Below are 12035 nucleotides of genomic sequence, written 5' to 3'. Positions count from 1 at the left end.
AAGAAGGCGCATTTTAATTTTTTCGTGTAACTAGACCTTTTACAGCCATCTCTGTTTTCCCCAGATATTGGATACCATGCGGGTGGGAATTTGCAATCCCAGTACTATTGGGCACCTTACTGGTTGCAGGAATGCTAAAGGCCACCCAGAAACTCTTGGGTGCTTGGTGTGTCTGGCAGGAACCAGCAGCTTGCAGGCTACTTTTGCAACACTAACCCTTCATTATTAGATGTTATTTACCAGAAATACTTTTTTCCCATCCCCGAGAGAGGTTCAGGGAAGGCCGGTGAGATTTGCATTTTGTGACCACCTTCACCAGAGAGGTGCTATCCGCTCAGAAAGCGATGAACCAGTCACCTCCGCTCCAGCCCCTTTATACCCTGTTGTTGCATCCTTCCTTACTGGAGCATCGCGCCTGGTTGAGGGTCCCCCTCGCTGCCCGAGGGGCCTTTGTGAGCGCCGTGGGGATCAGGCGGAGCCGGGCTCCGCTAGCCTGGGCGGGCAGCGCAGCAGCCCGGGACTCACAGGAGGGTGCAGGAGGTTGGACGGGCCAAGGACCGTGACCTTGTCTCCCTGCAGCTCACGCTTACTCTGTTAAGACCAACGCAGTCTGAACGCGTGCGATTTTTCTGCTGTTAGAAGCCTTTGCTCGTACTAAAGGCTTGGCTGTTTGTGCGGGTTACTTGCGACGACTGTACTTGTTGTACCTTTTTCTTTAATTAGTATTGCCCTCTAGTTTCTGCTTCACTTCTTATTTCAGTCCTAAGCAGAACGCAACCCTACTTGCAGCTCCGAGAAGAAGTGGAAAGAGCCGTGTCTCCCCCCCCCCCCCCAACCTATTCTTGGACGGACTGAAACATATTTGTCTTGTGGTTACGCTCTGCAAGGTGACGGCTCAAGGACCTACGACTCGCGTCAGGTTAGCGAGGCGGCACGGGCAACGGGTGCGGGGCCGCGGCCGAGGCGTCCTCCTCGGGGGGCACCCGAGCCGGCGTGCCGCTCCCGGCCGGAGGTGAGCAGCGCCGCTGCGCGCGGCGGCCGGCGCTGCCGGCTCAGCTCCCGGGACGGTCTCGGGGCGCGCGGCCGTGTCCCGTGCCCGGACTCCTGACGCCGCCGTGCAAGCCCGGCTCCGCAGGTTTCCCACTGTTAATTTAGCCGAACCGCGACCTACTTGCAAGTAGCTTTTGCCGTCCCGGAGAAGTCTGTAATCGGAGGCTGCGGTGCCTTCTGAACAATTACAGCTCACAGCAGTCCAAATGAAAATGTTTGTTGAAAACAACATGTGCATAATTAAGGCTTAATGAGCCCTTGTCTGTTTGGAATCTGCAATTAGATTTATAATAGAAAATACTAGCAAATGCCAAATAGCTTTAAAAGAAGCTGAGATAAAAGATAATTTTGCTGCAAATCTATAGTAATACTGTAATTTAATGAGCTGGAAGTGGTGCAACGAAAGACTGTAAAAGCTCTGGACAAGTTTGTATTGTGCGTGTTTATCTTATCTGCCCATTCCCCTATCTATAAAGCTGTCAGTCTTGCTGTTAACTGCTTGGAAAAAGGCAGGACTCTTCTAAAACCAGGAAGACTCCCTTTGTTTATTTTTATTTAAATCACTAATTAGTTGGGCACAGCTGCTTTTTCTTTCTCATAAATATGCTTTAAACTTCTCATTTGGGTTAATAATAGTAATAATAATAGTAATAATAATATCTGCAGTCAATTATTTACAGTGAGGCAGGGGCTTAATAATCAGAGGTGCCTCTTTCTCGTTAGTTCCGTTAGTTTTAATGAGCTTTCAACCTGCTTTTTAGGATGTAGAGAGCTTTCAATGCTAAGGTATGCTATTTTAACAAGCAAACTCGAGGTCAGCTCGACTAAAATAAGTATGAACGACCCTCTTGCCATAATGAAAAAGGTCTGCGGCAGTAAAATTCTCCGGAGGGGTTAATAACGACTTAAGATGAACACAAATACGCCTCCAAAAAAAAGAGAGACGAGCTCAGATTAGGAGCGCTTGGGAGATGTACTTTTTCTTAATAACCAGAAACTGAGGTTGGGAACGAGGTGGTATCAAGCTCGCATAAGACGCGCGGACCAGACCGTAAAGAATTGAGGCTCGTGTGCTGTTACGGCTGGGATGTTACATGCGCAGCAGCCTGGAAATGTCAAACAACAGTTTTGTTTCACAGCCCTAACCCGGCGCTTGCCCCATCCCCGCATGTAGCGCTTTGTAACGCTGCGTAGGGAGATTACTTTCGGATGTGATTTTTTTTTTTTTTGAATTGCCCACGCGAAACGTGGCGGAGCTTCAGCTTCCCTAAAACGGGAGCTTTGCGTTTCTCGGCCCTCGGGCCCGTCGAGTCGCCGTCCCCGCCACCCCGTGCTGCCTTCGCGAGGCGTTGCGTTTGGCGGTCTTCCGCAGAACTTCACGCCGGCTCCCGGCGCCGTTTCAGCCGGCGCGCTTTGGAAAGCGAGACGAGCGCCGGTGCCCCCCGAGCGCCTGCGCCTAGCCGCAGATCTGCCCCCGAAACGCGTGCGCCCTGCGGGGTCGCGTGGTTTTGATGTTCTCGTGGACGTGGGATCCCGCAGTCGGATCAACGCTGCGGCCTCGATTATTCAACGAAACGGCCGGGTGTGCTGCTAAGGTCACTGGGCAAGGGGGGCTTTGCGGGGGGGGGCGCGGGGGCGATGCCGGGATCTCGCAGGGGCTCTCGCCAGCCGCGCCAGGGCTTTCTGCCTCCGGCTCGGCCCCTTCCGTGGGGCGTTTGGACCGCTCCTAGCACCGCACTTCCCGTAAAATCGCTTTTTCTGCAGCGAGGTCAGGCTTTTCAGGCTCTTCGGATGTTCCCCCCCCCCCCCCCGCCCCCGCGGCGCGGTCGCAGGCTGCAGCGCTGCCGGCCCGCCGCGCCGCTGCCACCCGGGAAGGTGCTCGGGGGCGGCAAACCCCGCGCCGGGGAGAAGCGGGCGGCGCTACGCGGGGGCTCTGGCCGCCCCCGGGCGGGCCGGGACTCGCCGCCCTCCCTGTAAGGGCTCGGTCGGGATCTCTGGCGGGAGGAGGCGCTGCCCGCTGGGGAGGAGGCGCTGGGCGGCCGCGGCGGGCGGGAGGCTGCGCGCCGGGCGGGGGCTCGCCCGCGTGTCGCCGGCTACGGCGCAGCTCGTCGGCTGCGTCGTTTGGGCTTAGGAAAACGCGGCTTCTCTCTGCCGTCCCCCCCCGCTTATCCGCAGCGGACCTCCGAGGCTGCCGGGCCTCGGCCTCTGCCGAGACAGCGTGAGAAGCTCGTAGAAAGGACAGAAAGGACCGTGCCTGTCGCGTGGGGCCGGATGCAAATCAGACAGGGCCAAATAAGAGAGGGGAAAACAGTAAATGATGTTACTGTATCAACACCGAGCGGTAAAGGCACTTCCAGATTTCCGGGGTCTCATTATAGGAATTACCTTCTTAGAGTCCTGGATTTTTTGTCTTTCAAGGAAAGCACATTTTTCCTTAGAGAGAGGGTGTATGTACATCAAAAGATATATATCATATTATGCATAATATTATATATAAAATATACATTTCATATATAAAAATATATATTATATATATTCTAATATATTTATATATTTTATATATATATATTTATTTATTAATACGTTTTTAATTGCGAGCGCTTCAAAACTTTTAAGGTGAAATTGTGAAATGGATTGGAGTTTGCCAGCGCGTTTTTTGCAAGTCATGCTATGTGCCGCTGCGAGAGTGATTTGCATACGCAGTTGAGTTGAGAACCACAGAAGGTGGGTTTTCACGGGTGCCAAGTATTTGTGTGTTGGAAACTGCTAACTAAATGACTAACGCAGAACCTCTGTGATTTTTCTGACTGCGCGCTGCTTTTGCCTGATGCTCCCCCGTCTCGCAGGAGTCGATTGAAAAATCGATTCTCCCGTTCTCCCTTACGCTCTGCAATTGAAGGACAAAACCGTGCTCGTGAAATCTGGGCGGTAGATGTGCGCTTCTGTTGTTAGAAGGGGAGAATTATCAAGTGATGGAAGAGTTCAGCAAAGGAGCCGCCCGTGCTTGCAGATGCAGGAGTAGCATGTGTGCTCGGAGCCGTCCTTGACAATGATCTGCAGGTGGCCAGAAAGTGCCTTTGCCTCTTGCTAAAGGACCAGCAGTGGCTGCAGAGGGAATGAATTGAAGAACTGAAGTTACTATTTTTTTTCTTTTTTTTTCCTTGAAGGGTAATTTAGTGGTGGTCGTGATTCTGTGATTATTAGAGTTTGTTAGGAGACACCTAGGGGCCAGGGCCTTGTCCTTTACAGGTGTCACTGAGACATCAGAGTCAAAAACTTGATAGCTGCTCTTAAAACATTAGTAGCTTTCAGCAATCTTCATGTCGCTCATTTGCTGACTTTCTCCCTCTTTTATAACATGCACTTTTACATATAAATGGAGTTTTCGCGACTCCTTCCCGTGCGCACGGCACCGCGAGCGTCGCCACCGTGCCGCTGGGCTGCTGCGGCAGCAGGTGCTTCGCTTGCTCGCTCACGCGGCGCTTTTCCGTGGAAGCGAGTCGCCTTTTGAGAGCGGGCGCGCGCACGCGCTTCCCCGGGCTCGGAGGTGCGTGCGAAGGCCGCGGCGCAAGGAGCCGCCGCGCTGCGCCGACTTCCCCGGTCGGGCCGGGGCTCGGCGGCCCCGAGGAAGCAGCTGCCGCGAGCGGGTTCGTAACCTCCGCAAAGCGGCCGGCTGGGAAAACGTGCCTGGGCCGGGCCGCTCTCTTGCCCGTTGCTTGGGCAGGTATTTGGGATCTGCTGGCCGCGTGCAGCCCCTCTCCCGCGTTACCTCTGGCTGCGGACAGAGCTGCTGTTTTCCTATCAAGCTCGACATCTCCGTGAAAGACTTCCACAGCTGAACCGCGCTGGTAGCCGGTTCAGAGGCAGAGAGATACCAGCTCTAGTTTTATCTCAACCTGGAGGTTTTATCCGGCAAAAAAAAAAAAAAAAGAACCTAACAACAACAACAAAAAACCCCAACAGTGTTTTTGACTCTCCTCCAGCTCCTTGCGTGGAGGCTCCACGGGTGCTTTTAGCTCTTTGTACGTTTTCTGCCTCCCTGTTTGCTGTGAATCACAAGTGTTCCTGGCGAAGCAGGCAGCGCAGTTAAGTCTCATTATCGCTTACTGTATTTGTTTCAGATCGTCTACGTGGCAGCCCGGTGCCAGGAAACGCGCTGCATTCATTTACCTTCCTCCTTCCCGAACAATGCACGTGGCCCTAGACGTTCACAATGCAAGTTTGCCTCTGCGGGGCTCGTGGTTATTCAGCTGCTAATGGGAGAGAGCCCAGTTTAGCCAGAGCGTTTTAGGAAGAGTGTCGGTGGGTTTTTTTTGTTTTTTTTCCCGGATAAACTCCCCGAGCACCTGTCGAAGCGCGATAAACAACGCGGGATGTGCTTGTTGTTCGCTTTCGAAAAGGAAGCGACGGGCTTAAGGCTCGGAGCCGCATCAGCGCGATCGTATCGTGCGAGATAAAGGGCGCCGAGCGTGGTCAGCGACGGCCGGGAGGGACGGAGGCGCGCGGGGCTGCTCCCAGGCGTGCCGAGCTCCAGCGCCGCTGGCCTGGGACGGGGTTGGCTCGGGGAGGAAACGCACAGCAGCCATCCTCAGCCCTTGTTGCCCCTGAGAACACGCTGTTAGCGCGGTTGCGGTGCTTGAGTGCCCCAGCCGGGTGTCTGCGTTGTGCTGGCCGACGCGTGCCCGTGCTCTCCGCCCTGGAAACCTTCTTCCTAAATGCTCTCCCAAGGGGTTAAGAGGCCCCCGGGCCCCGTCCAGAGGAGCCAGGCGCAACTCCTGCACGGATGCAACTCCCAAGGCTGTTTCCCTTGTCCGCTCCCAAACGCCGGGAGAAGTCGGGACGGGTTCGGGTCCGGGGCTCTGGCGACCCGTCCCTGCGGCGGCGCGAGGGAGCAGGACCGCGCCGTGGCGCACGCGGCGTGCCGGTACCTGCGGCTGGGTGCTCGGCAGACTCCGAGCTAGCAGGTAAACGCAACCGTTTGAATATGATCAAAGCGTTTTGGATCAAAATCCATCTTCTGAGGCCAACGTATGAGTTGGAAAAAAACCAAACCCCGGCACGTGGTCCAGCTGTAAGCAAGAGCGATAGCTGGACTTTCAATTAATACCATATTTCTTTGAGCGTCGTTCTTTTTCCTTGCGTAGTGTGGGAGAAGGAGAGGAAGATGGATGGAGGAGGATTAGCCGGCTTTGCCGCTCTGCGGTCTGTGCTGCTTTCGCTGCTTCTGGGAGCCGCGCGTGAAAGGGTTAAGCAGAATTTTGATCTCTGCAATATTTTCATGCTTATACATTCTGTTTCTCATTTCCATGACAAAGATGGGAGGAAGAGCAGAATAAGGTGCAGAATTTGCAGAGCAATTTTAAGACTGTAATGAGAACAGAAAATAGTAGGGGGAGAAGAATTGTAATTAGAATATGAAATGGGGAAAAAAAAAATTAATCTATTTCCATGTCAGTCTTAAGACTAAATTCTGCTGCTCCCCATAGCTTTCAGTGGATAATTTTTTTTTTTTTTTGTCAAGAGCTTGAACTCTTTTGCAGGTTCTGAAAGGTCCAGGTAAATGAGTTTTAAGCCCTCGTGTCTCTCCCCCTCACCCCCCACCCCCCCAGTAACGTAATAACAAGAATAGTGTGCAGCATTCACAGAAAACCAGCCCATCCCTTGGATAAATGAATGCCCGAATACTGGCAGCGTTGGAGAGCTTTAACCCCGAGCGCACCAGGATAAAAGGGGGTGCTGGAGATGCTCCCAGCGTGGGAGCCCCTTCCCCAAGGCAAAGCTGGCCGCGTGTAACAGCGATTCCTAGATTTAACGTGGGGCCCTTACAGAGGGTGCTCCTGGAGACGTGCTGGCAGGGAGGGAGTTTCTGGGGCCTTTTTTCGGCTTTTGATGGCTCTGCTGAGGCCCCTCGTCCCTGGTGGTGCCTCCTCACGTGGCGCCTGCTGCCCGGGGCTGGCGCGGGTGCCGTGCAAAGGGTGTTAAGTGCGGGGTCGCATGATCCCCGCGTCTCACCAGCACAAATGTGCCCAGGATACTTCAGGTTGGGTGGCCCGAGTTGAAGCCCTGTGCAAAGCAGGGTTGTTCAGCACCGTGTCTAGCTCAGGGTTGCACATCTCCAAGGATGGAGACCTGGAGACCCCACAACCTCTCCGGTCTAATATTTGACCACCTGCATGATGAAAACGTTTTTCCTAATATCTGATTAGAATATATCTATCCACACAGCTTCCGGCCGTCTGTAGTTCAGCGTCATCCTGAGCTCAAGGGTTTGGATTTACCATTCCCCTCTAATTTATCGAATTGCTATTTTGAATCCTTTTATGCCACAGCATCCAGCAGCAGTAAGTTTTCCTGTTCAGTTGGATGCTGTGGGAAGATTTTTTTTTTTTTGATATTTAATTCCACTCTTAATTTCAGCACCTGCCTCCTTGTTTTTGGGCTATGAGAAGCAGAGAAGGGTCAATCCCCCTTCTCCTCTCACGCCTTTATAGAGACCTCGGTTGAGTCCGTCTCTATCATCCCTTCTCCTAGTCTGTGTACATCATTCCACACCTTTGACTAGCCCTGTTATTGCTATCCTTTTCCTAAATCAGCAGATTGCAAAATAACATTTTAACTTTTGGTCTCTGTTCATTTCCTAATTGCTCTTAACACTTGACAGGCTTTTCCTGGCCACCGCTGAGAACTGAACAAAAGTTGGGAGACAGCTCTCAAAAATGAATGCATAGTTTCTCGCCTGGACAGTAACCAGTTATTTGAAAGCTCATTGTTGTATCTGCATTGTTAGAACTGCTTTCCTCCTGTGCACTCCTTTGCATTTATTGACGTTAAATTTAATCTTCTGTTTCCTCACTGCCACTTAGTGCTGTGAACGTCTAGTTTTGGCCAGCCTGAATAATTTTTGCCTCATTAGTAAACTTCACAACTTCCAGATCACTGACATTAGGCGCTGCGTAGATTTTTAGCACAGGTGTCCCTGCTCCATGGATCATCGTCTACTGCGAAAACCGAGAAGGTATCTTTTCACTGGCTGAAATAACCAGAGGACCTTCCCTTTGGTCCCATGCCAAGTTGGGTTGGGTTTTTAAGAGCTTTTTGGTGAGAACCTTGTTAAAAGTCCAGCCAGACTGCATAGCCCTGCTCACCCTTATCCAGGTACGTGTTGACTCCTGCGCAAACGATCCTCGAGCTACGAGGCACAACTTGCCTCTGCAGACTCCCTCGCCTTCCTCAGCATGTCACCTCTCTGTCTGCTGCTTCTGGTTGGGATTAGGGCTGCAGCCTGCTTGTCCCCTAAGGGAGTCAGACTTATTGGGTTGCTGTTTTCTGAACCACTCTGGAATTAGAAAAGCGAACAAAAAGTGTACAAACAAACCTGGCACCCTCAACTTGCCCTCCTCCTCCCCCAATTCCTCTAGGAGCAAAGGCACCTTGGCCTGTAGGTTATGCCCAGCGCTTGTTAAATTGGCAGCTTTGCGTCCAAATTGCTTTCGAGTAAGCAAGTGTCACGTGGCCCTCGGGTTTCCCTCTGAGTTTGCTGATTTGTTTTACAGTTTTTCCTGCTGGCCAGTTCAGTGCGAGGAAGCTGCTCAGATGGGTCTCGCCAAGGGAGATGCTCCGGTCTGGGAAGCACTGGAAAATCCTTCGATGTAAAAGCCAGTGCAAGTCATTCCTGTCTTTCCCATGTGGTTTTAGTTTCTTGACAGCTTCTGTCGTACCCCGGTCAGCCCTTGGCACTGCCAAATGGGCAGTAGGTTTCCTGCTTCTGAGGTGTTTGGGGGGGGGGGGGGGAAATATATTAGTTTCTATCCTATTTGTAAATTCTTCTTCAAGATCTTTTTCAGTTGCCCTATTATGATATAAAACTTAACTTTCCGTAACTTTGTTTCTGATGACTTTTGAAAGCCACGTTCTCTTCTTCCCAATGACATCCTTTACTCTTTGATTTGTACGCGCTGACGTTAGCGGGGGGAGAAATGGGAGACGCGGGATTCCTTTAAAGCTTTGTTTTGAGGGCGAGTCGGTGTCTTGTCTCCAAGGACCTGCAAAACCTTAATTCTTGTAGCTGTTCCTTTTAGCTGCAATGACAGAGATTCCTTCAGGCCGTCTCTCACTGGTCTTCAGCGTCTTCTCCAATGTAGCCATTTATCCCCCAGCCGCAGGTGGGAGAAAAGAGGATGCGTGGAACGGGACTACGCTACTACCCAGGACTGAATAGACTCTTAAAAAAGATATGTATCTATATATGTGTTTTTTGCTTTATGGTTTTGAGCATTAAGACTTCATCTGTATCGCTCTAGAGTGACATGTGAGAGTATTTAATGACTGTGCGTGGAATCTAGCTGCCCCTCGCCCCAAAAAGAGGAGGGGGAGGGACCCCAAGCGGCTTCGGGAGCGGCTCGGCTGCGTGACCGTCGCAGGGCGCGCTGCGGCCTCGGGCCGCCTCTTAACGGCGCTTGTCCTAGCGCGGGTTGCAGTCGCTGCGACGTGGCGGGGCTGCGCCTTGCCGGCGTAGGTGCTGGCCACCCGCATCCTGGGCGGCTGGGGTGGTGCGACTGTCTCGTGCAGGCGCACGGGCCTGGAGGGGCCGTGGCCAAGCTGCGCCTGCAGGTGACGTGCAGTTTTCCATTCCAAAAAATCTCGCCTGGTTTAAAAATAAAGAAGTACAAAGGTTGGGAGAGCTTGACCCCTGCACGGGTACAGGGGGTCCCAGGCGTCTCCCGAGACGGGTGATATCCGCAGCACCTCCGGAGTGGAAACGCGGGTGCCCCAGCTTGAGAGGGCACCCGCCGCCCGGCTCCTGCTTGCCCTGCTGCCGCAGGGAGGCGCAGCCGAGGCGGGCGCTCGCGGTGGCGGCAACCGTCGGCGCGTCCCGTCTGCCCTTTGCAGGGCCGTAAACGGCTGCTTGAGGGCGATGGCTTTCGGTCGCTGCTGGATTCGCGTTGCCGGTCCGCTTTTGCAAAGCTCCAGCTGCCCCGTGGGCGTTAAGGTGTGCTTGGCTGGTAGTGCCGGCACTGGGTGTTGAACTTTAGCCCAGACCCCCTCAGAAAAAAAAAAAAATTAAAAAAGAAAAAACAAACTCGGAAGATTATTGAGATCTTATAGGTGTCACTAAACGTTGACAGATGCTCCTGGTAAAAGTGCTGCCAATTCTTCCTTTTCCCTTCTTGTGAAGTCGGGAGTTGAGGTTTTCGTCGCTGCGCGTGGCTCCCGAAGCCGGTGCTCCCAGGCCGTAGGAGCGTGTGGTGAGACTGGTAATAAAATCGTACAAGTTGGCGGGGCCACCCATGAGAAAGTCGCCCCTTCTCTGCCTCTTGGCAGTCGGCTCTGTTGCTTTGCGCTCTGCCCTTTCCGGTTAACAAACGTTTATTCTCCGTGTTTGCGTGGAGCCGGAGATCACCCGGCTGCTTGGCTCAGGCTTCGGCACGCGGCCTGCGCTCCTCGTTACTCCTGGGCGTCTTCCTCCTGTTAGCCAGCGCCCAGGGCGACCGCTGGGCACGTTTACGAGCTGGAAAATACCGTCCTATTGCAGAAGTAGCAGACCAAAGCGAGCCTAGAAAAGCAGTTAAAAAAAAAAAAAATAAATAGAAGTGCTTCTTAGACTATCACCTTAACGAAAACTCCGCTCGGCTCCCCGTGCGGGGCTGGTTCGTTAGCCGCGGCTCGCCCTGCCGTCGGCGCTGCAATGCCAGCTACGGTTCCCGTAAGGAGAGCAGCGAAAGAATTGTATTTTCAAGTAAATTCTCCATGACAAACTCTTACTTCAGTAGAGCTCCCTGGAGTCTGCAGGGTATTTGCTTGCAAAATATGTTTTTGTCACTGCTAGTGAATTCGGCACCTGAGAGGCGCTGTCGTGGAGGCATGGCTCTTTCTCCGACCGCCTCCGTGATTTCCTGGGGACTCCCTGTGCGATTCGGGTTTAGGACATCAGTCTGATTATCCCATCTTGGCCGTGAGTCGTCGTCGCCTCTTACGGCCACGAGATCGGGCCGTCGCTCGTGCTCGCCTCGTTCTGCTTTGGTGCCGCGTAGGGCGCGGGACGGGGGCTGCTTGCCGGTGTTCGTCCGATAGCCGAACGGGCCAAAGGCTCAGGTGAAAGAAAAGCAATACGTTACAGCATCTTCGCCACCTCCCCGTTTCTACGCTTAAGGTACGTAGGGTTTGAACGCAGGATTTGAATCCCCCGGGTTTGCAATCAGCCATCGGGTCTCGGGCACAACGTGCTGAGCGCGATCGCCGTTCGTGTGCGCCTTGTGCTCGCTGCGGGGCAGAAAGGGGGAGGTTGGGACACCGCCGCCGATTCCTTTAATGGGCTGCTTGTCTTAGCTAAAGAGTAACAAACGTTAAATAATTACAAAAGAGCAGAAGGGTCATGGAGGCGACAGCACAAGAGCGCGTCCTTGGCTCGGCACGCTTAGGTCATTAAAAACGGGTCTGATCATCTTTTATTGGGGACGGAGCGTGTCGGCACCAGATCCGGAAACGCGCTGGAGGCTCGATGCGCGCGAGGAGTTACACCGAGGCCAAAAGGGAGCGAGCGATTGTAACCGAGGGGAAACGTTAAAATGTGCGTTTCTGCTATAAATCACGGTGGAAGGATGGGGCTGATTGTTTTGAAGTGCTTTCTGTTGCAAAACAATAGTGAGAAGAGGGAGAGCACGTTACTGATCTCCACCTGGCTGGCATATAAGTGGCCAATGTCTAATTGAAAAAATATCCTGAAGGGAGAATTTCTAATAAATTTGTTTGCACCCTCGTAGCCTGGAGGCAAAGAAAAAACCCAATCCCCTGAGCAGCGGGGAAGTTCCAGTTCCGTGGCCTTTTGAGCCTTGATTTTTGGGCTCGCTGCTCCGGCTGGCAATCGGAGGCACCGTAGTTTTGAAGGCAGGGTTCGTTACAGTTATTACGAAGGCATAGAGGGCAAGTGCGGAGGGGAGGCAGAGGAAGGGTAGAAAGCCATAAAAGAATTTGCTCTGACAAACAGA

At 53.0% G+C, this 12035-nt stretch overlaps 1 protein-coding gene across 17 annotated transcripts in view; it reads left to right on the top strand.

Moving 5' to 3' along the window:
* Positions 1 to 12035, top strand: part of TOX2 (TOX high mobility group box family member 2) — a 172007-nt gene that overhangs the window by 49375 nt on the left and 110597 nt on the right. Inside the window, exon 1 of one of the 17 annotated variants that reach the window (XM_068912390.1) lies at positions 906 to 919. The exons of 13 other annotated variants lie outside the window; for them this stretch is intronic. Coding sequence is in view for 1 of the 4 variants with exons in the window: in XM_068912379.1 (XP_068768480.1) it covers positions 3365 to 3391 (27 nt within the window). In the remaining 3 variants the exon portion in view is untranslated. Of the gene's footprint in view, positions 1 to 905; positions 920 to 2901; positions 3024 to 3178; positions 3392 to 5242; positions 5353 to 12035 lie in introns of those variants that run through there. 3 more of the 17 variants (XM_068912391.1, XM_068912379.1, XM_068912385.1) reach the window with 3 other exon arrangements.

This window comes from Struthio camelus, chromosome 18, assembly GCF_040807025.1.
Source record: "Struthio camelus isolate bStrCam1 chromosome 18, bStrCam1.hap1, whole genome shotgun sequence".
Lineage (NCBI taxonomy): Eukaryota > Metazoa > Chordata > Aves > Struthioniformes > Struthionidae > Struthio > Struthio camelus.
The sequence above is the reverse complement of the archived record's forward strand: the minus strand, read 5'-3'. Positions and strand labels throughout refer to the sequence as shown.